This window comes from Labrus mixtus, chromosome 17 (assembly GCF_963584025.1).
Source record: "Labrus mixtus chromosome 17, fLabMix1.1, whole genome shotgun sequence".
Taxonomy (NCBI): Eukaryota; Metazoa; Chordata; class Actinopteri; order Labriformes; family Labridae; genus Labrus; species Labrus mixtus.
Genome location: NC_083628.1, coordinates 19,307,670 through 19,327,675, shown reverse-complemented (window position 1 = coordinate 19,327,675; position 20,006 = coordinate 19,307,670). Strand labels below are relative to the sequence as shown.

The 20,006-nt window shown below is 42.2% G+C and overlaps 1 protein-coding gene across 1 annotated transcript; it reads left to right on the top strand.

Annotated features, from left to right (window-relative positions):
• The first annotated feature begins 1,862 nt into the window (after positions 1-1,862).
• lmo4a (LIM domain only 4a) lies at positions 1,863-18,085 on the top strand. Its single transcript, XM_061060633.1, has 5 exons — positions 1,863-2,180; positions 10,809-11,056; positions 13,935-14,031; positions 14,142-14,300; positions 15,504-18,085. Exons 2-5 carry the CDS (start codon positions 10,815-10,817, stop codon positions 15,510-15,512), a joined length of 507 nt encoding a protein of 168 aa, XP_060916616.1. The 5' UTR covers positions 1,863-2,180; positions 10,809-10,814; the 3' UTR covers positions 15,513-18,085.
• Positions 18,086-20,006: the final 1,921 nt, after the last annotated feature.

The window sequence follows — 20,006 nt, the reverse complement described above, 5'->3', positions numbered from 1 at the left end:
AAAATCAAGAAACACAAACAATAAAATGAAGGGCCCTCGAAACATTTTCTTTAGCAAAGGTTAAAAAAAAAAAAAAAAAAGTATAAGCATCAAATTCTACCTTTAGTTCCAAAATAAACATTTTAAGCGATCAAACTGCAAAATAGTTTCTACATTTCTAAGACTTGATTGCTTTTTATTATATACTCCGGATCTTCTGTATAATAGTCTCTTATTGCTCATTGTTTTGCAAGAGTACTTTGAATATCCTCTGAGTTCAAAATGTGAATAAATATGTAATTTCTTTGATTCTGTATTTTTTTTATCCTCCATAAAAACTACATTTCAGTAATTGGTAAAGCATTAAAGTAAATTCTTTAGCACTTGCATCTTCACAGTTTGTCCAGCAGAGGTCACTCTCTACAAAAACTTTGCCAGTGGAAAAAAAATACACCATGCAAACATCTGGAAATGATTACAATCCCATTTTCTCTCTTATTTAGTGACATGACAAATGAAGCAGAAATGTAATACATCCACCCTTTAAAGCAAACATGACTCACATGTTTTCACGTGTTTGGATGTGGTTTTAAGTCACACCACATTTTAATGCTGTTTGGTCACTTCTGCTGGTTGGTTTTGGGGCAAAGAGGACAGTTGAGTAGAGTCACATGAGCTGTGTTCTTCCTGCACATTAACTAATACAAGATTAAATCCTCTTCTAGTAGATAAGACGATCAACATGACAAGCTGTGGGACTGTGGATCACTGAGCAGTGTAACGTGACCTCAGCTGGTGTGAAGTACGACGACTGTGGTTCAGTCTGAGTTAGACCACCAGAGGAACACACAGCGACTATAAATAACCACATAATTAAAGGCGATGACGGGGAACAGACAATGTGGTTATAACTGTTTCCCCTGACATCAGCTTTAGTATTAAAAAGTCTAAAAACCTGCAACCTTAAATGTGTGTTTTTAAGATGTGCATGGAGCGGCTTATGAAAACTTTGACTTGAAACTATTTCTATTTAAGCTCACATTAAACTTCATATTGACAATAAAGTGATTTTTCTATTCATTGTGGTCCTACAGAGTACTGGAAACAAAACATTAGAAAATCTGTATGATGATGATGTACATGCTTTGAGTTTTTCCTGAAACCAGATTTATTTATTTTGTATTTTTTAGGCCACTTGGGAGCAACAAAACAAAGACAACATCAATGAGCAGAAACGTGCTCAAACTAGGATCAATATTGGAGATGATTTTGAAAAATGGAGAGAGGTTAGAACACAGAAAGGTTTACAGACCGATGCAGAGCTGGATAAACACTGAAGCTTCAGTGTTCACCACATGGTGACCTGTGTGAGCATCGACTCTAGAGAGGAGGGGGCAGGGGGAGACAGCTCTCTATGATGTTTAGAAATCAGACTGCAGTACCATTTTAAACACTAGGTGTCAGAGTTACATATTGCTCCTTAAATACATTTCTTTGCATTTGGATTTTCCCTAAATATATTTGGATTTTATTTGAAATGTCTGTGCCTATAGAGAAAAGTTTTTGCATTTGACAAAATGTTTTTGTGTTTTATGATTTTTTTTGCATTCCACCAAATTTGGGGTTTAACTGAATGTTTGTGTAGTTGTCCTTCAGGGCCACCATAGAGAAGAATGGCTGTTTTCCTCAAAGCATGGAATTACGTCTTCGAGCACGTGTGATAATATTTGTTTAGAGAAAGAAATTCTGTCCAAGATTCTATAAGGAGGCTGATTGTGAACAAAATAGCAGTCATCCATTATCCTGACAGGACGCGAAGGCCACGCCCCCTTTCTACGTCAGCGGAGGAGTGAGTTATTAAAACGTTGAAGTGACTGTGAACACATCTCACTCTGTTGTCTGAGAGCTCTGCTGAACAGGAGCAGAAACCTAAACCGATCCCGGACTGTCAGTCTGTGTCCAGCTCTAAAAGCCTCCTGAATGGGAGAAGAGAGGACGAGTTAAAGTGTTCAAGCTGATCCACGCAGACGGACGAGGAGCGGGCTGTGGAGAAAAACATTGAATCTGAAAAGTTTTTCGGATCTTTCTGCTGCTTCGAGTCTGGATCCCGTTTGAACTTCAGCTGCACGAGCGAGGAGCTGTGAGACTCCGCGGATTCATAAACTAGTCCTCCAACCAGACCTCAAGTCCACAGCAGGAAGGTGAGTCCGGTACCTGTCTCTAACACGTCACTCCTGACAGGTCTGTCATCCTGCCGCCAGATGTTTATTTACGTTTTATCCTCAGTGTTGATGAAAACATTGAAGCTGTAATATTCAGTTTATTTCATCTTATTGACACAGTTAGGATTGTAACAACACGTTTAAAACAACAACAATGGTCATAATAACGTCATAATCAAATCATTGCAAAACTATTCTAATGGATGTTATAATAATTAAACTGCATATTTATTATAAGTAGAAGGTAACAATTTTTTTTATAGTATTTTATAGTATAGTAATAATAATTTCTGTTGCTCATCATTTCATTGTATTCATTGCAAACTGGATATAGTTGGGGTTTTGTTTTGTGTTTTGGAGTATTTGACCAAACAAGACATTTACAGTTGCTACCATGGGCAACCTTTTCCTAAGAGCTGCACAATGAATCTTACAGTCTGAATCTCTGTAGTTTTAATATGCAGGAGCTACACTCTCTTAAGAGGTCAAATGTGCCGGGAAACAGTTCAATGATGATTACTACAGATCTGCAAGAGCTTCAAAACAAATGTCTATCATCGTGTTTTTAATGTTTTGTTTATTGAGGGGGGAGGACACGTGATGCACAAATCATCCTCACCTCTGTGGAAACTTTTGTAATCAGAATATCTGACAAAATAATTTAAATATATGTATATATTTTGGTCATATCAACGTCTGAACCCGTTAATTTAATGTGCTGTGCACTGGGGTTGAAGTTCATCACTTTGTCTATCTGTTGTTATTTTTCTTTATTTTGTAACGTCAGCAGTATTGCTTAAGGTTTGTCCTCTGAGCAGGGGCGATTCTAGAGTCTGTTGGGGCCCTAGGCAAAAATGAATTGGGGGGTCCTCCAACCAGCGTTCATCACTATGTCTTCCAGTTTGGGTTGGAATCTTTGGGTGTCTCATGATTTCCATTCTTGGGGTCAAGATTCGATTGAGAATCTATTTTCGATTCAAGACGATTCTGGATTCATGATTGAAAGTATATTTTTGAATTAGTACATACTTCAGGATCTACTGGCTGAATTTGTTGCTGCTCCGTTTGGTGTTCTGAGTTAAAGAGCTAGCCTTAGCACTTAGCAGGGAGTGACTGATTAGCCCCAAAAAAACGATTTTGGGGTTATGAATCTCGATTTTTACATAAATACATTTTTTTGCCCACCTCTACTGCCAGTGTCCCGACGCTTACTCCTCTTCCTTTTTCTTTTCTTGTTTTTTTTCTCTCATGTATACAGATAATTCTCCTTCATTTTTCTTTACTGTCAAACTTTGGTTTTCACAGGAATAATGCATCCAACGTTTAGCAGGGCAACGTGAATGAGTGCTGTCAGATTGGGCCCCCTTAAGGAGGTTTCCGACCGTCATTGCAAAATTTGCCCATTTTCGGCCGCTGCTTCGGTTCAAAGTTTGTCAGCTTACCCCTACTGGTCTGGGGCCGCAAGCTGTTGCCTGCCTTACCTGTTGACAAGCAGCGCCTCTGCCTCCGAGGAGTTAGAGCACTGTCCAGCTCAGTCACAGACCATACCAAATGTCACACCATCATTATTTGAATTTTGATTTAACCTACATTTAAAAACTTTCTTACAAAAAATGATCATTCCAACTTTTCCTGAATCAAATCACAAGAGCATATTTGTCCAAAATCTTTCAGCGCCTATTCTTTTCTTCTCATCAAACGGGTTTCTGCTGGTTTGGATGCTTGTTGTGAGTTTTTTTTTTTTTCTTGTTGTGATTGAATCATTTTGCTCAGCGTGCATCTACAGCACTGAAAGGTCATCATGACAAATGTGTGTGTAGTCTGCCTCTGCAAATGATCCGTCTGCCACAGGAGCTGGTGTCATTGGTGTTAATTAAACAAGGGAGACAGTGTGTCTTTGTGCAGAGGTGGAAATCTGTGCCGTCCCAGTCTGACCAGTCCCCTCTCTGTGGTCCTGGACTCTGGTGTCTCTGCTGCCGGCGGTCATGCTTACTTAGGTAGTCACTCCCCTCAGACATGACTGAGCTGAGGTTATTTGTTAATTATCCCTCTGAAGGAGAGTGTGTATGTGTGTGTGTTTGTGTGTCTGTGTGGAGGATTCATGATTTAATTAGTGTATGAAAGAAGGAAGGAGGTAATCACTTCTGGAAAATGGAAAATGGCCCAATGCCCAAATTTCAACTGCTCCACATCTAACCGGCTGTAAATTAAGATGTCTTCCCTCAAATTAGGGAAACAGCAGAGCTGTGTCTGACGGCGGACTGGACTGATAGAATGAAGCCTTTAAATGAGTTTTAAAGCTCAGGTATTTATACATCAGAGTCATTTAAAGAAACCATTAAAATAGATATTTGACCTCAAGGCAAGGCAAAATAAATCAGTGCACACTGTTTTGCACTGCTCGCAAAGCACAGCGAATGTAGTGACTTCCAGGTAAACGTCAGGCTGACAGTGAATCTGCAGCAGACGTAACACAACATACTATAAGAAAGAGAAGACATCATGACGAGTCGTGTCTCGCCCTCAGCTTCACTTGTACATCAGTGGGTCATGAAGACAGCTACACTCTGCAGTCGCTTCAATCAAAACAAAACACAGATCGAATCTGAACATTGACCTGAGAGTGTCTCACAGCTGAACCAAGACGGAGAGGATCTGTAGCATGAAACACAGCCACACTACTTATTATAACCATCGCAGGACTGGAAGAATATCTCACAAGATTATCCTCATATTTTATTTTTAGGGAGGTGTTTATCCTCAGAGACTCAGTTTTAAAAAAAATCTGTTTAAACCTTTTGACTGTTGTTTAAAAAAAAAAAGAATCACGTTGCAGTTTCACTTTTAATTGCTTCCTCTGTAAAAAGCTGCTCATTAGTGTTTTCAGTTTGTTGTCACACTGAAGTTCCCTTTCTTCCGTTTCTTTGCAGACAATGTTAAATTGAATTAAATAAATATAGAGGATTTGTTAGCAGAGAGGATGACTGACAGTGTGATTAGTGTACATCGATGTATGTTGATGTGTTGATGTGTAGGGTCAGGGGTTTGGGGGGCTTGAAAATATGTTCATCCGTCGCCCGGCAGAAAAAGTTTAGGAGTTGAACTCGTCTCATGGAGCTCATAGTTAGCCTTGTGTGAGAGCTGATGTTGTCAGAGGCATCAGTCAGCTGTGTTCAGCGTGGGGTAAAACGAGACGTTAATGGTTCTGTCGAGCAGAAACAGCCTGTAATTCATCAGTGTGTCCCGACTGCAGTGAGCGCTGTCTCTCTTCATTAGCTCCTGTTTTTTATCGACTGCTGCATCAGTCAGTTTAACCGGTTCAAAGCAGGGTGATGATTCACCAGCACGTTGTTCTGTGTGTGGAGGGTTGCTAAACGAGAGTGAACATGGGGATTAGCCCGGTGGTCCCCAACCTTTTGTGGGTCTTGAGTGACCCCTCTCAGACTTCACAGAACTCTGACTACCCGAGACATCCGAAACACATTCAGCTTCAAGCTCAAATTCATTTGTTTTTGATCATGAATTCATTTTTCTACTGTGTTGCAGCATTGACTTTAGACCAGTGGTTCTCAACTGGTGGGTTGGGACCCAGAGGTGGGTCGCGGAGCCATTTTCAGTGGGTCGCAACTGTGTGCCTGGAAAAAAAACTTCTGTGAAGCACTTTTTAAACCTTAGTCGTTTTGTTCAGCTTCTTGCTTCGGCCACATTTGTACCTGATTTGCATCTACTGAGGTCCAAACTGTACAATTTTTCAATAAATAAATCGGATTGGTCAAAAAATATCAAAACATTTGGGTTGCGATTTTTCACGGAGGAGTTGTTGGTGGGTCCTGACGCTAGACGAGTTGAGAACCACTGCTTTAGACCACATTAAGGCGTTTTTGTGTATTTTATTGTGCTGCGATGATGTTTCTGCACAATGGATGAGAGAGAAGTTTGATAGACGCATACAGGATTAACAAAGTGTTTTGTATCGTTTTGTGAGCGAGCAGAGGTGCAAACGACCTGCTCCTTTTCATGATCAACACCCTGATCTTTTGCAGCAAACAATAATACTGCCCGATGCTACCATCATCAGCTGTACTACCTGATGACACTGAAGACGTTGCCTCAGCTTTTGCCTGCAAAAATATGTAAAACTCTCGCTATTATATATTACTTCAGATCAATATTCCTGCAGGTCATTTTCATAGTGTAGGGTTGTTGGATTCAGCAGGTTTCTGAGCCGCATAGAAAAGTTTAAGTTTTGAGTCAGATCATAATTTTAGCCATGTACTTGTGTTCTCTCTAATTGTACACACCTCAGTAATTTAACTCTGAACAACTTGTTTTTGAGACTTTCCAATCTGACTCCACGTCTGAGAGTGGAACCAAATCAAGTCTTTGCTTTGCAGAGGATAATTAAATGCAGGATTTACATTTTAATTGGATAAGAAATCAGAGTTGTGTTTGGCAGATGTGTGGAAACGTCTCGAATTATCACAGGTGTCTGCAGGATGATTACTTTGGCTGCATTTCTGCAATTAGTTTCACATGTGGAACAGAATATTGAAGTTGAGGAAATGCTTGAGGTTCCACCATACTCTGAGAGATTTAAGGATTCCTTAACCCTTAGGTGTCTTACCCTTTTTGGTTGAACCTTGACCGCCGATATTAGGGATAAATGACAAAAAAAAGAACACAGAGAGAGGAAGCAGAAGTCCTCATGTCGCTGTTTGCTCCAGCTACATCCCACAGTGTTGGATGAGGTTGTATTCTGCACGCTCGGCGCGCTAATTGATTTCACGGCTGGTGATGTGCCGCTCAGAGGAATCTGGCACGGAGGACAGAGAGTAGATTCAGGAAAAACAGCCAGAGTCCACAGAGGCGCAAAGTGACATCAGACATCCAGTGTACTCTGTATGAATGTATATTCATGTTACAAAACAACCCGTTACATTCATTGATTCAGATGTAGAAGTCACAGTGCAAATATCTTTGTGATAAATTCAAGAATCTGAATGAATCCTTGTAGACGTTGGATTCATTCTGCAGGTTTCTGGCTGAGTTCTGTTCCTGCCCCCGCACAATGATGTCACAGCTCTGGCACTAGGATATTTTTAAAGATCATGGGAAATGTATTTTTTCCAGTAGCATTTGGCAATTTACAGATATAAACGTCCACCCATAGACTGTAAGTGTTAACGGTCAAAGCCTGAGTTATGTCACCCGTCTGTTCCTGCAGGGGGCGCTGGAGTCCCATCGATGGCGGTCTCCATGCTGGAAATCCTGTCTCAGTCTAACTTTCAGTCAACCTAACGACAGACTGAGAGCTGGAGCTGAGGAGGGTTTTAAACCTCTTAACAAACTGTTACATCTCGCCCACCTGTCGATCAGTTCAGCTACACGCCTTATTGTGAATAACTCTTATCCTTCATCAAATCAAAGCGGATGAGTTGTCAAAAACGTCACCCCGCGTACAGTGTGTGTCGATCACACAGCTTTGTATCATTAGAAACCTCATTTTCCCCTGAGATGGGAAATCTTTGTATTTCTAACTCTGAAAAGGATGACGATTTTTGCTTCATCGGAAGCTGTTGTTGTTAGCAGGGTGAAACTACATCGCTAGTTTCTCATATTTTCGACCACTGAAGCTACAGACCAATCACAGATCAGTGGGTGGGAACTCACTCCCAGAATCGAAACTTAACGTCCGCCATAGTGCTTGGAAGCTATGCTAACAGGCTCTATGGAGAAAGCTGATAATGGCGAAAAAATAGAAATATAGCGTTGTTGGCCTCCAGGGCCGCCGCTGGCTGCTGGCCACCGGGGCCGCTGCTGGCCGTAGCAGCCGAGAAACAAAACCAGCCTGTCTGCAGCAACCGTCTCGCGGCTATACTGCCGGCGGCGGTGAAGATGAGGAGCCGGGGCCGGCTCGAGCTGGGACGGACTGGTGGTGTCGGTGCTCTCACTGTTTGCCTATGGACACAGACATAGAGTCTGTTTTCTGCCAGGAATTTCCAAGATGCTAATTCCTTCTGGAAGAAATCTTGTAATCAGTTGAGGAAATGGCCTTATGTCTTGAAGTAAATATGTCTGTAAACCTGACCTTAGTGGGAGTGGCTTGCGGTGCTGTGCATTCTGGGATTTGGTGTCTTTCATCCACATGAGCCAAAAAGACACTTTCTGCCTTTTCTCAGCCAAGAAGGCACCAACTTCAACATTTATTTCACATTTCTACTACATGACCCAATGTCAATACAGAGTAATGTTTCAACGGGTGAAGTATCCCTTTAACCTAGAGTTGAGTAAATTGCACCTGCTGGACAAAGTCAAGATCAGGTGAAAAGAACGTTCAAACATCAAAACATCACATTGAAATTATCAGCTAGCATCATGTAAAAGGTTTTCTACCCTGAAGTTAAACATTTTAGTGAAATTCAAACAACATATTTGTCTTATATATAAGAAGGAGTTATAATGTGAATCCATAAACTTTAATAGAAGTGGAACCAAAGCTTCTCTTTCTTTAATCAAAACGTGGAAGAAGCTGAGATGGCTTTGACCCTCGGAGAGATGTTGATTTAACTTTTTAAGAGTTCTTTTCAAATGTTGTTTCAAGTTTAATGTTATAAAAAGGACCATAAGTAATACTATAGAGGGATCTCAGCCTCAGGTGAGATTAACGCTGGCAAAGAGCCCGTGAGGATTGAAGTGGTTGGTTTTTTAAGGTTTAAAAAGTGAACAAAGTGGTCGGCCTCCTTTCAGTCATTCATAGATCAGCTCATTCATGAATAATCCGGCTCTAATAGCAAGGTTTGGTCCTTCTGCAGGAGTCTGTTTGTGGTTAAAAGCAGCCTTGGGCTTCTTAACATGGTGTTCCTGTGGCTGATTAGAGCCAGGTGTCTCTGCAGAGCGAGGGTACTGAGGGCGGCCCGCCTCGCTGCAGAGACCAGCTGCTGCAAGCTCACTTAATCTGTGGGAAGGTCGCTCGTAAAGCTAAACATGTCTGCGCTGAAATGAGACGCTCGGAGAGGACCAATTCTGCTGCTCGTTTGGAAAATGAAATCTGGACCCACAATTATTTTCTGTTGTTGTTGGCGCTAATTATAAAATCCTGGAAACGTCTGAAGAGGCTCAATGCTGAGTCATTGCGTGTGTGTGTGTGTGTGTGCGCACACACACACACACTCTGCGATTGTTGTACTAAAAAGCAGTATCATTCCCAGCTGTGCATGAAATCAGAGCAGTGTAATGGAAAAACGAGGAAAGCAGAAGTACTGTACATGTTTCTGGATGCAGCTATAGCAACTGTACTCACAAGCATTTCAGTTTCTGCAAGTCTGAGGTTGGTTCCCGTGATGTTTGAAGGAGATCATAGAGAAACAAGAAGGCAGCAGGCTGGCAAGAAAAGCTTGGAATAAAGAGTGAAGAATTTGGCTGTTTGCGTTTACACAAGCAGCTCAACTCGAAAAACTTGAGGAGATTTTTCGGAGTTTTGTGCTCGTGTGAAAGCACTAATACACACCCATTCAAAAAAGCCAATTGTTTATGTCAGAGAACATTAAACATGTTTACAGCCTGGTTCAAAATACAAATTTGGTCTGAACAGCTCATTTCTCTATCAGCACACACTCGACTCGACAATTTTCTTTATAACTCAACCATTTTGATTTCATGAAGGCTGAGAGTTATTTATAATAAGGGGCGTGGCAGATCTGACTGACAGGCAGGTGCCCTCCTCTGCTTCACCTCTTTTTCTCTTACTAAGTTGACTGTTAGTTAGGTTGGGACAGTATGTTTGGGCTTCAGCATTCTGCTTCAGACGACAAGGTTGACATCACTTAGTATGTCCATGTTTATATATGATTCAATATTTATATAGCCTACAGTCTATGGGTTCAATGCAAAGAGACAGTGTCTAAATAGGATATCTATAGAAGTTCATAAAGTAAAGGAAGAAAGTGAGCTTATTACAAAAGTAATGGCATTGTTGACAGTAATATTGGCAGTGATATTTAGAAATTGTAAAAACATATATCGCACCAGATAAAGAAGATGAAACTGCTTCAACACTTGCACAAAACTCCTGAAAATTTCCGGACATTTTCAGAGTGAGCTGCACATGTGGAGGCAAACAGAAGATATTTTTCACCCTGACTTAACTGGAATTCTTCCTGCAAACCCCCACTGGTTAAAATTAAGCGTGGCGTCGAGTGAGCGGACGAGAGAAATATTCAGAGCATTCACCAACAGCAAGCTGGTGGAGGTGATGATGTTGGTAAAGTGCGACCTGTGGGTCATGCCCGCTCGATGTGCAAACAATGAAACTGCTTTCTCGTGTTAACGTCTCGTATGTTCTTAACCACTTGTTGATTTATACCGTGGATACATCCAATGATACGTAGCATTGATGATGTCACAAAAATATTATTTTTTTCTTGTAAAAACACAATTTTAAATCTGTTACTTTGACAGTAATGAATATTCTAAATGTACACAATTTTATTTATTATACATGCACGCTCTTACTACAATGATACACATACTTCCAGTGCAGATGTGTGATGGGATCAGTTGTTTACAGGAACTTAAACTCACCTGCTTCTCCTCTCTCTGTGTCTTCAGGTTGCCATGGTGAACAGCAGAGTGGAGGCGCCCACATTGGCGGTGATGGGCGGTGGCGGTGTGACGGCAGGCAGGTCGTGTGCGGGTTGTGGAGATCGCATAGCGGATCGTTTCCTGCTCTTCTCCATGGAGCGGTACTGGCACACGCGGTGTCTGAAGTGTTCCTGCTGCCACGCGCCGCTGGGAGAGTTCAGCAGCACCTGCTACAGCAAGGGAGGAATGATCCTGTGCAAGAACGACTACATCAGGTCAGATATACCGCGCTGTGATGACTCTGTGGTCATCACTATGTCCAGTTAGGGCTGAGCAATGTTCTCTCGTGCATGTTCAAATGTTCCACTAAAAAAAGTTAATGAGAGGGTTGTTTGAGGGACATGCTCAGTTCATCGAGCTCAGCGAACCCTCGGAGTTAAGCTGTTTCTTCCCCCAGAGACGACCCGTCTGTAATGAACACTAACATAAGAGTCACTGAACTTTCCATAACTGTGAGGGTCTCTTTCAAACCGAAAATCCACCTGAGGGAGCTTTAATTTTTAAGTTGTAAGTTAAAAGCTTAATATGCGATTTTTCACACTTAAATATAATATAAATCAAGTATATCCTCTGAAAATAACTCTGTGAGTCATGACTGTCTACAATGGGTGTAACACCCGAGTCCCACTGTCTGTGATGTTTTCAGAGTCCTATCTTCAGTTTGTTTACATCGGCGGGACAGCCGGCCGGCTGACTCCTCCCCTCGAGTATAAAAGTTGTTTAATTGAGGGACTAGAGAAAAGAAGAATAACTTACTGTACTCACTGCTTAACTGTGTTTCTAGATCACGCTCATTTCAGGTAAATTTACATGCAGTGTGAAGATACGAGCATAATAAAGATAGCTAGCATTAGCATGCTAACACAACAATGCAGCGCAAGTTGTTTTGGGTTCATGCTGGTGCTGAAGGGCGACATCTACTGGATCAAAAAATTGCATATTAAGCCTTTAAATGTTGTTTTTGGCTCCACCCACCGATATCAACCATATAGACTCTGGCTACAAATCCACAAAATGTCAGCGCCCGTCAGGGGGGTATTTTGGCTTCAATTTTGTTCAACAGTAGGAAGAGGATACGCATCCTCCTTTGTGTACACTTAATGGTCTTCACCATCAACAAGAACTCTGGGTCGGTTTCCTTTTGTACAGATATGTCAGCTGACCTTAGATCTGCTATGTGAAACTTACCATGAAACTTATTAAAAATGGAAGTCTGTTTGAAGCTAGTAGAAAACCTACAGGGATAAATAACTGAAGCAGGAGCACAAAGGTTTGAACACAGCAACACAGAGTTATGGATTAAAGTTAATTCTAGAAAAAACACTTACTGTAATTCTTTCCTGATGTACCTCTTTTCAAAAGAAAAACATCTTGGCCTGAAGCATTCATCCTGCGTGTGTCCAGTGGTGTTTCAGACTCTGTGTGGGCCCCAGGCTAAAATTCCTAGCCCCCCTCTCCCAACCAGCATTCATCACAATTGTGTCTTAAATAAGTTGGAGAGGAGCCTCTCTGTGTGGAGTTTGCATTTCTCCACATGCATGCATTCTTGGGTAGATAATGGATAGATGGTCATTCACAATTATTATTTTTTTAAATTCTTTATAAAGAACATTAATAACTTAAATGTTCTGTTGTCTTTACATTGACAAACTGAAGTCTCCACAGCAATAATGCATGCAACGCTTAGCAGCACAAGAGGAAGTGCTGGGGCCCCAAGCAGCTGCCTGCCCCGCCTGTTGACAAGCAGCGCCTCTGCTTGTGTCAAATATAACATAATCTATACTCATACTGTACCTGTGATATTCAAGGTCTAAATCTAGTATGCAAACATCACTTAATTTAATCTAGTTAGCTAATATGAGTTTGTAAGAGTCAGAACAGAGGAGAAACAGGAAGGAGAGAGAACCAAAGTATTAGTCATCAAAGACAGAAAGGTTTGGAAATAATAATGAAAATAATGATGGTTGTTAAAAACTGGCTTCTGCTAGCTTGTGCTATTTGTAGACGGTGTGCTGTTTAGTGTCTAAGAGCTGGAGCGGTGTAAGACAGACGCTGGTTTTGTGGGCGCCGTCATCTCCGGGGCAAACATAGAGGTGGATGTGGAAAAACCACAGCTGAGGAGAACTGGAACACAGCAGACTTTATGTATGAAGCCAGGAATAATAGAACGGCTTCTCAGGACAACTCTCACAAGATAAATGAATCTAAATCTGGATTCACTGCACAGCGAGGCTGTGTTTCCAAAGATTTCCACATTTATTCGGATTATTTGGTATTAAGATAAACGGGTCAGTAACTCAGACGTTTATTCAGGTGGATTTTAAAATGCTCCTGATTGTCTGTGGTGGTCGTCTTTTAAATTATAAGATGGATGTGGAGACTCTCTTGCAGCCTGTTACATCAGCTAAATGGAAGTTTTCTCCACATGTAGACTGTATAAAATGTGGACGTAGACTCAGTGATGTCACACGCTGATTACTGAAGAGGCGTTATGAAGGCCTACGATGGCGGTTGCCATATTGGAAGAGCTGCATCTCTGGCTGAATCGAGAATGGTAAATGGACTTGAGCTTATGTTGCGCTTTTCTAGTCTTCTGACTACTCAAAGTGCTTTCACACCGCAGGTACCTCCTACACATTCACACACTGATGGTAGAGGCTGCTGTGTAAAGAGTCCATCAGAAGTAACTAATCCCATTCATACACATGAATTCATACGCAGCCGATGAAGCAGTGGGAGCAACTTGGGTTTTAGTGTCGGACTCATCTGCATTTCGCATTTCGCAAGCCCGACTCTGCCACTGAGCCACAGCCGCCCCAAGCAAAGGAAGAGGTGGAGCTGAGGCGAGCTGAATGGATATCTTGGTTACTGAAACAAAAAAAAACTCAAGTCTGACTTTAATGACTGGATATCCCCGAGCGTCCAAAAATGGTAAAAATAGAAAAAGATAAGAAAAAGATTCAGAGTTTAGATTTGTGACAGGAGGTATTCTGGTTTCTGGCTCAGATGCTGATCATTTTAAATACAGACGGCTTTGTTGTTGTTGTTGTTGTTGTTTATATTGACAGTCTGTTGCCGTGGTTTCACTTGCAGGCTGTTTGGACACAGCGGAGCATGCAGTGCTTGTGGACAGTCGATACCTGCGAGTGAGATGGTGATGAGGGCGCAGGGTAATGTTTACCACCTAAAGGTGAGTGCGATCATACATCTGTTTCACGTCATGTATATTACCACACTATCATGCTGCTATGACGAGTTCAGATCCATCGATTGACTCTGTAACGCACTTTTTTTCTCCAGTGTTTTACGTGTGCGACCTGCAGGAACCGTCTGGTCCCCGGAGATCGTTTTCACTACATCAACGGGACCATTTTCTGTGAGCACGACCGGCCGGGTGGAGGTCTGCTGAGCCGACATCCGACTCCACTGCAGGCCAACGGCATGATGCCCGACCAGAAGGTGAGGGGACGGGTGATGCTGAAGTTAGGACAGCAGATCTAGGGCAGTACCAGGGCTGACATATAGAGACAGACAACCAGCTACACTCACATTCACACCTACAGTACAGGCAATTTAGAGTCACAGATTAACTTAAAGGGGGCATGTTGTGAAAAAATCCACTTGTACAGTGTTTTTGAACATATATTTGGTAACCTGAGTGTCTACCGACCCACAAAATGTGAAATAAACCCATCCAGTCCTTTGTTTGTGGTCTGCATACGTCTTACAACACAGAGAAAAATGCTCCGTTTCAAATTTTCTCTCCATGTGATGTCACAGTGGGATTCTGGTTCAAAAACAAAAACCTCCCCTCCCCTGGTATCTCCCCCCATGGACTTCACCCCCAGACTAGAACAAAACTTTAACGCAGGTCCTCCATTTTTATTCTCGCTAGTGAAGGAGTGATGTCTACTGGGAAAACTCAGGGGGGGCTCATTGCATTTAAAGAGACACACACACCAAAACAGAGCGTTCTGAGAGAGCTGGTTTATACAGGGTCACAAACCTCCTCTGGTGCTTGATTCATGTTATATTTTAACCAAAGCACAGCACAGATGTTTCATTTAGACCACAGGGGACTGTTTGAAAAGGTGGAGTAGGGGGATAATATTTCCTCTTAAAAGAGTATGTCTTTGGACTGTGGGAGGAAGCCGGAGTACCCGGAGAGAACCCACACATGCACTGTGAGAACAAGCAAACTCCACACAGAGAGGCTCCTGTCAGACGGGGAACCTTCTAGCCGTGACAACAGCGCTGTGCAGCCTGCATTGCTTGTAATGCATGTTTTGTCAAGTGTCTTGAAATGGGATGATCTAAATATAACAAAAGTAAAATTTGCTCAGTGCATTGGCATATTTGTTCATTCATTACGAGCGATTCGGGGCTTTGTTTAGCTCGTAATATCCTGAAATAAGATGCAAATCTAGATTGATCAGGTGAATGTGGCTGATGATAAGTGAAATGAGATATTATTGACTAGAAATCAAACAAATACTCTGGGTAAGATTTGAGTTTTTGCCGTGTTTCCCTCCTCAGCCATGCTTCAAAACATCTTTTCTTCTGCAAAGTAAAGGCGTCTTTTCAAATCGGTAATTGAAAACAGGTTGGAACAAATCGATAGAGGTGTTAAAAGTAACATGCTCTTCTGACCTCTGTTTGCAGGTCTGCTGAGGACGAGGACGTAAATCAATCGTGTGCCTTCTCCCCCACCTTTCTCCTGTCTCTTCATCATCATCCTCCACCTGTAAATCCTGCCATTGACTGACCCTCCTCACCTCTGATGGACCTTCACTGCTGGTGGTTCAGATTTCAACATCAGGGGAAGATCTGGACCAGGCCTGTGCTCTAGCAATCGGAGGAGGATACTGAGACTGGTGGATTTTATTTATACAGTAGACTCTTTCTTCTTTGTGACTCTTCTCTGCGGGGATTATTGTGAACTACAGAAATATAACTGAGAAGAACTAGTTTGGCTAACGATGCATAAACACTATAATGGACCTGTTATGAGCTAACCAGTCGCAGTGGACCTTGAATAAGGAGAAAACGCTGACAGCTTTGTGACTCCTGCAGGAGCTGGAATATATCAGCAACTCCACAAAATGACAAATTGGATTGATTCACCGGACATGAGATACCAGATTTTTCATTCCGCTCTCGGACTGGCCGCTGAACAAAAACACCTCTATTGATAACTGACGCTTTTACTCTGTGTGATTCTTTGTGAAACATGCAAATGTTAGGGTGGTTTCACACTAGGAACCCCGGCCCAGATCCGAGTACGCTTGACCCCAAAGTCTGGTTCATTTGATCAGTGTGAACACAAACATACCGTACTCTTGCCAAGCACAAGTCCGCTTGAAGAGGTGGTCTCAAGCACGATTGATGTGTAGTCGAGATGCACCGGTTGCTCAAACAAGAAAGTGAACCGCTAAATAACTTCTAAACATCTCCTGTCTCTTCCCCTTTCCTCCTCTGAGCTGCACGCTAGATGTGGAAGTAGGATGATGGTCGTTGTTGGCGTCTCAGAAATAACAAAAACATCCACAGAAAGCAGGATGGACTCAGCCCGCGAGTGGTTGCCATGGTTGCTTCTTCTTCTTATTTCTGCTTTTTAGCCGATTTGCAAATCAACTATGTGCATACTGACACCTGCTGAATCAGACTGTGTACTCGAGTCCAGAAAGATGTTACTAATGTGAACGCAGACCGGAGGGGGGAGTTATCGTGCCTAGTGTGAAAACACCCTTAATCTCTGCTTTGTTTTTGATCACAGTGTGTCTCTGATGTTACATTCCTGCCACCAACTGAAATCTTTAGATGAAATCTTTGTAGACAACTGATATCTTTGTCTTAACTGCAGCTAAAGCATCACAGGGCGGATACAAACAGTGCTCCATATGAACAGCGTTTCTTTATGTTCTCGTCCTCTTCAGCTGTTGATCGTAGCCTCAGACATCATGAACACTTATCAGGCTGGAGATATACACACCAGAGAGGTCAGCCTTAAACGGGACGTAAACATCAGACATGGTGACTCTAGAGGAGGTTACTATTATTTTAATTCTGAGGTCAGAACGTATAAAACAGTAACATCAATAATGAATAGTAACACCTGTCCTCTCTCCGTTTCAACAACATTTTCCTCCCGGCATGGACATAACGACCCGGTGTTTAGGTTTAACAAGTGACCCTGTTAACTGGTGACTTTTAGCAAAATGTCTCTTTGTTTAGTTTTCATGATATTGGTCAAGTGTAATAACCAGATTTGTATTGATGAAAAACTCAATAAATAAAAATGCAGCATCAAATGCATTGGGCCCAGAGTCGCCAGTTAACAGGGTGACTCGTTGAAACAAAACACAGACAATGTTTCTATTTCGTTTTTCAGGTTTCTGCGACTTCCATTTTACAGAACTGATCTGTCGTCAGCTAGTTTGACAAAGTGACACAACAATCTGATGTGGCTATCGGGGACTCTGTTTGTCAGCTTGTCCTTAAAAACGTTCTGCCGTTGATGTCCCCTCTGCTGTTGACTCTGTCACATCCAAGCGGCCACCTCCTGTGTCAAAAAATGCAGCCAAAGCGGATAAGCAAAATCCTGCAGTTCATCGAGTCGCCACTCGAGGCTGGCTGCAGAAGCCCCGAAAGTCACATACACACCCATTCATAGAAGCAGAGATGAACATGTTTACAGCCTGGTTCAAAAAGTTAAATAGGTCTGATTAGCTCATGACTCGATCAGCACACACTGTAAGGGTGATGAATTATTTTAACTCATCCATTTAGATTTTAAGTTTTTCAAAATAAGGCGCGTGGCTAACCTGATTGACAGACGGGGGCGTGTAGCTGTTTGTCCGGAGGCTTAAGTCCCGCCTCAGCAATTAGCCTGTCGTTAGGTTGAGACTCCATTTCCAATATAGTGACCGCCATCGACGTCACTCAGGCTTCATCCACTAGCATTTACAGCCTACGGTCACATCCCCTCTGCCTCTACACTGCCCCTTCTGTTCATGTACAAACAGCGTCTTGTGTCTGCATCGTTTTAAGCTAGCTTGACGACACGCGCACCTGATGATCCAAACAGACACAGGTGACTCGAGGCAGCCATTATGCAGATGCTTATGCAAAGTTAAAATCAAATGTATCTCTGACCTCGAGGTTCATTCAGTGTTTAAATTGTGTTTTGAAATAATGTGCTGCAAGAGATTTAGCAGCAGCTAAATAAACTGTTTTGAATGTTTTATGCAGTAGTAGTCCCGTTTCTGTTGATGTTTTATGAACATGAGAAGAAAGAGAAAATGTTCAAAACGACTAATAATCTGTTGTGTTTCGTGCTACAGTGTTCAAATTAAGCTTTCTGTGTCGCAATTTGTGTTTTCAAAGTCAAAGTTAATGGATTTAAATTGTTCATGGAAAGAAAGTGATTGCGTACAATAATAATTCAGCCGTTCAGCTGCGTCTGACACGTGATGAATGTGTGATTGCAATTTGGCTAAAGCTACAGTTAGCAGCGGGTAACAGTTAGCCGCTCCAGCCTGAGTGAAGAGGTAAGAAACGCTCTTCTTTCCTCAAACAAACATGGCTGATTACCCACAGGAATGGGTTTTCAAAGGCCTGAGTCGAGACCATTACAGAAGCAATTAAAGCGAGATGCGCTGCAGGCCTGCATGGGCTTTAGCTGCACTCCAGTGCTGCAGCCTAATGAGGCCTAATCTGGTGAGCTGGTCTAATTAAAAGGGAGGGAGACTTTTCCTGTGGGCACCAGGCAGCCCACGGTTTGTGCTCCCTGTAGCTGTCTGAGGGGAAAAAACAAAGTCAAACTCAGAATATGTATTGTTTTAAACCATAAAAAGTTCATTCCTTTGAAATTAAAACATTTAACTCCACATTTTGAACATGTTTGCTGGTCTGTGATCTCTCCAAACTCTCCTCTCTGATTGCTCTCTGGCATGAAATCTGCGTCTCTTTTTTTTTAATTAGCCTTTTTTTTATATGTATGTTTGGCATGGAAACTACAGGATCATCTGTTCCACGCTAATTTTAGGATCGCTCCTGTTCCATACTGTTGGTGTGGCTTTCCACAGAGCAGAATTAGAGACTGAAGCACACATGAGTAGCCAGCTGTGACTCTTCAAATTAACGGGGCCCGGAGAGCCGAGCGGCTCCTCTCACAGGGTTAGTCCAATTAGCTTCACATTCACAGCAACAATGAGGCTTTTAATGGTCCTGTTTCAAAGTGCTCTTTCAGAACGACGGCCAGCTCAACACATTCCTCTGCTGCTCCACTCATGACTCCAAACCTGAGTCACACAAAGTTCCCTCTGCAGAGCTTTAGTTTAGTCTGGCTGTTTCTCTTCTCTATAAAAAGGCTCAGAGTAAATAATGAATCAAAGAAAGTGCTGCTCCCATCGGCCAACAGAGCTACATTCACTCTCAATTCTCGTTGCTTCTTTTCAAGCTTTCAGCAGTCAACCTCCTCACCTGGAAAAACGAGTAAAAGCAGCAACCTGTGATGTTCACCTCTTAACATCTGTACACTCTTGTTGCATTAGCAGCAAACATGTGGACATGAACGTGTTGCACTGAAACGATTTGCTGCTCTGTGAGCATCTGGTATAACAGCAACATGCTAACTTTGTTTTTCTGCTATTTAGGCTCTGAGTGTAGATGGTGACACTTTGTTTGCAACACCTGTAACCCTTTTATTTTGCACTTAAACACTCGCTGTTTCTACTTTTACCCTGGACGCTGTTGATCCAAAATAATCAGATGGAATTAAAGCTTTTTTTTTGTAAAAGCAGTGCTGCTCAAAACAATGAAGATATCTAACAAAAAGAGGGAAAGTAGAGTTCAAGATCGCTCCTCTTCCTCAATAGGGAAACAGAAAATGGAAATGAGATCTAACTAACTTGAACTGAGGCCACATTTACACAAAAACGATCCACTGCACTGAAAACTGAATCGTCTTTTGTTACCTTTAAAAGAAGTTCAGCGTTCAGACGACAACGTTTTGACAACAACGGCCGTGCACACAGATCTGTAAAAATGACTTAAATCGCTGTAGTTTAAATGTCAGGCCAGTATTTGGCGGCGAGGCGTAAACATAAGAAGATAGCTAACACATGCACAGACAACGAGGTGGGGTTGCTACTCAAACTGACC

Bases quoted from the DNA above. Each gene is read 5' to 3' on its own strand.
- lmo4a (XM_061060633.1), top strand. From the start codon at position 10,815: ATGGTGAACAGCAGAGTGGAGGCGCCCACATTGGCGGTGATGGGCGGT. The intron at 11,057-13,934 runs GTCAGATATACC...TTTCACTTGCAG, and splicing joins TGCAAGAACGACTACATCAG to GCTGTTTGGACACAGCGGAG. The intron at 14,032-14,141 runs GTGAGTGCGATC...TTTTTTCTCCAG, and splicing joins GTAATGTTTACCACCTAAAG to TGTTTTACGTGTGCGACCTG.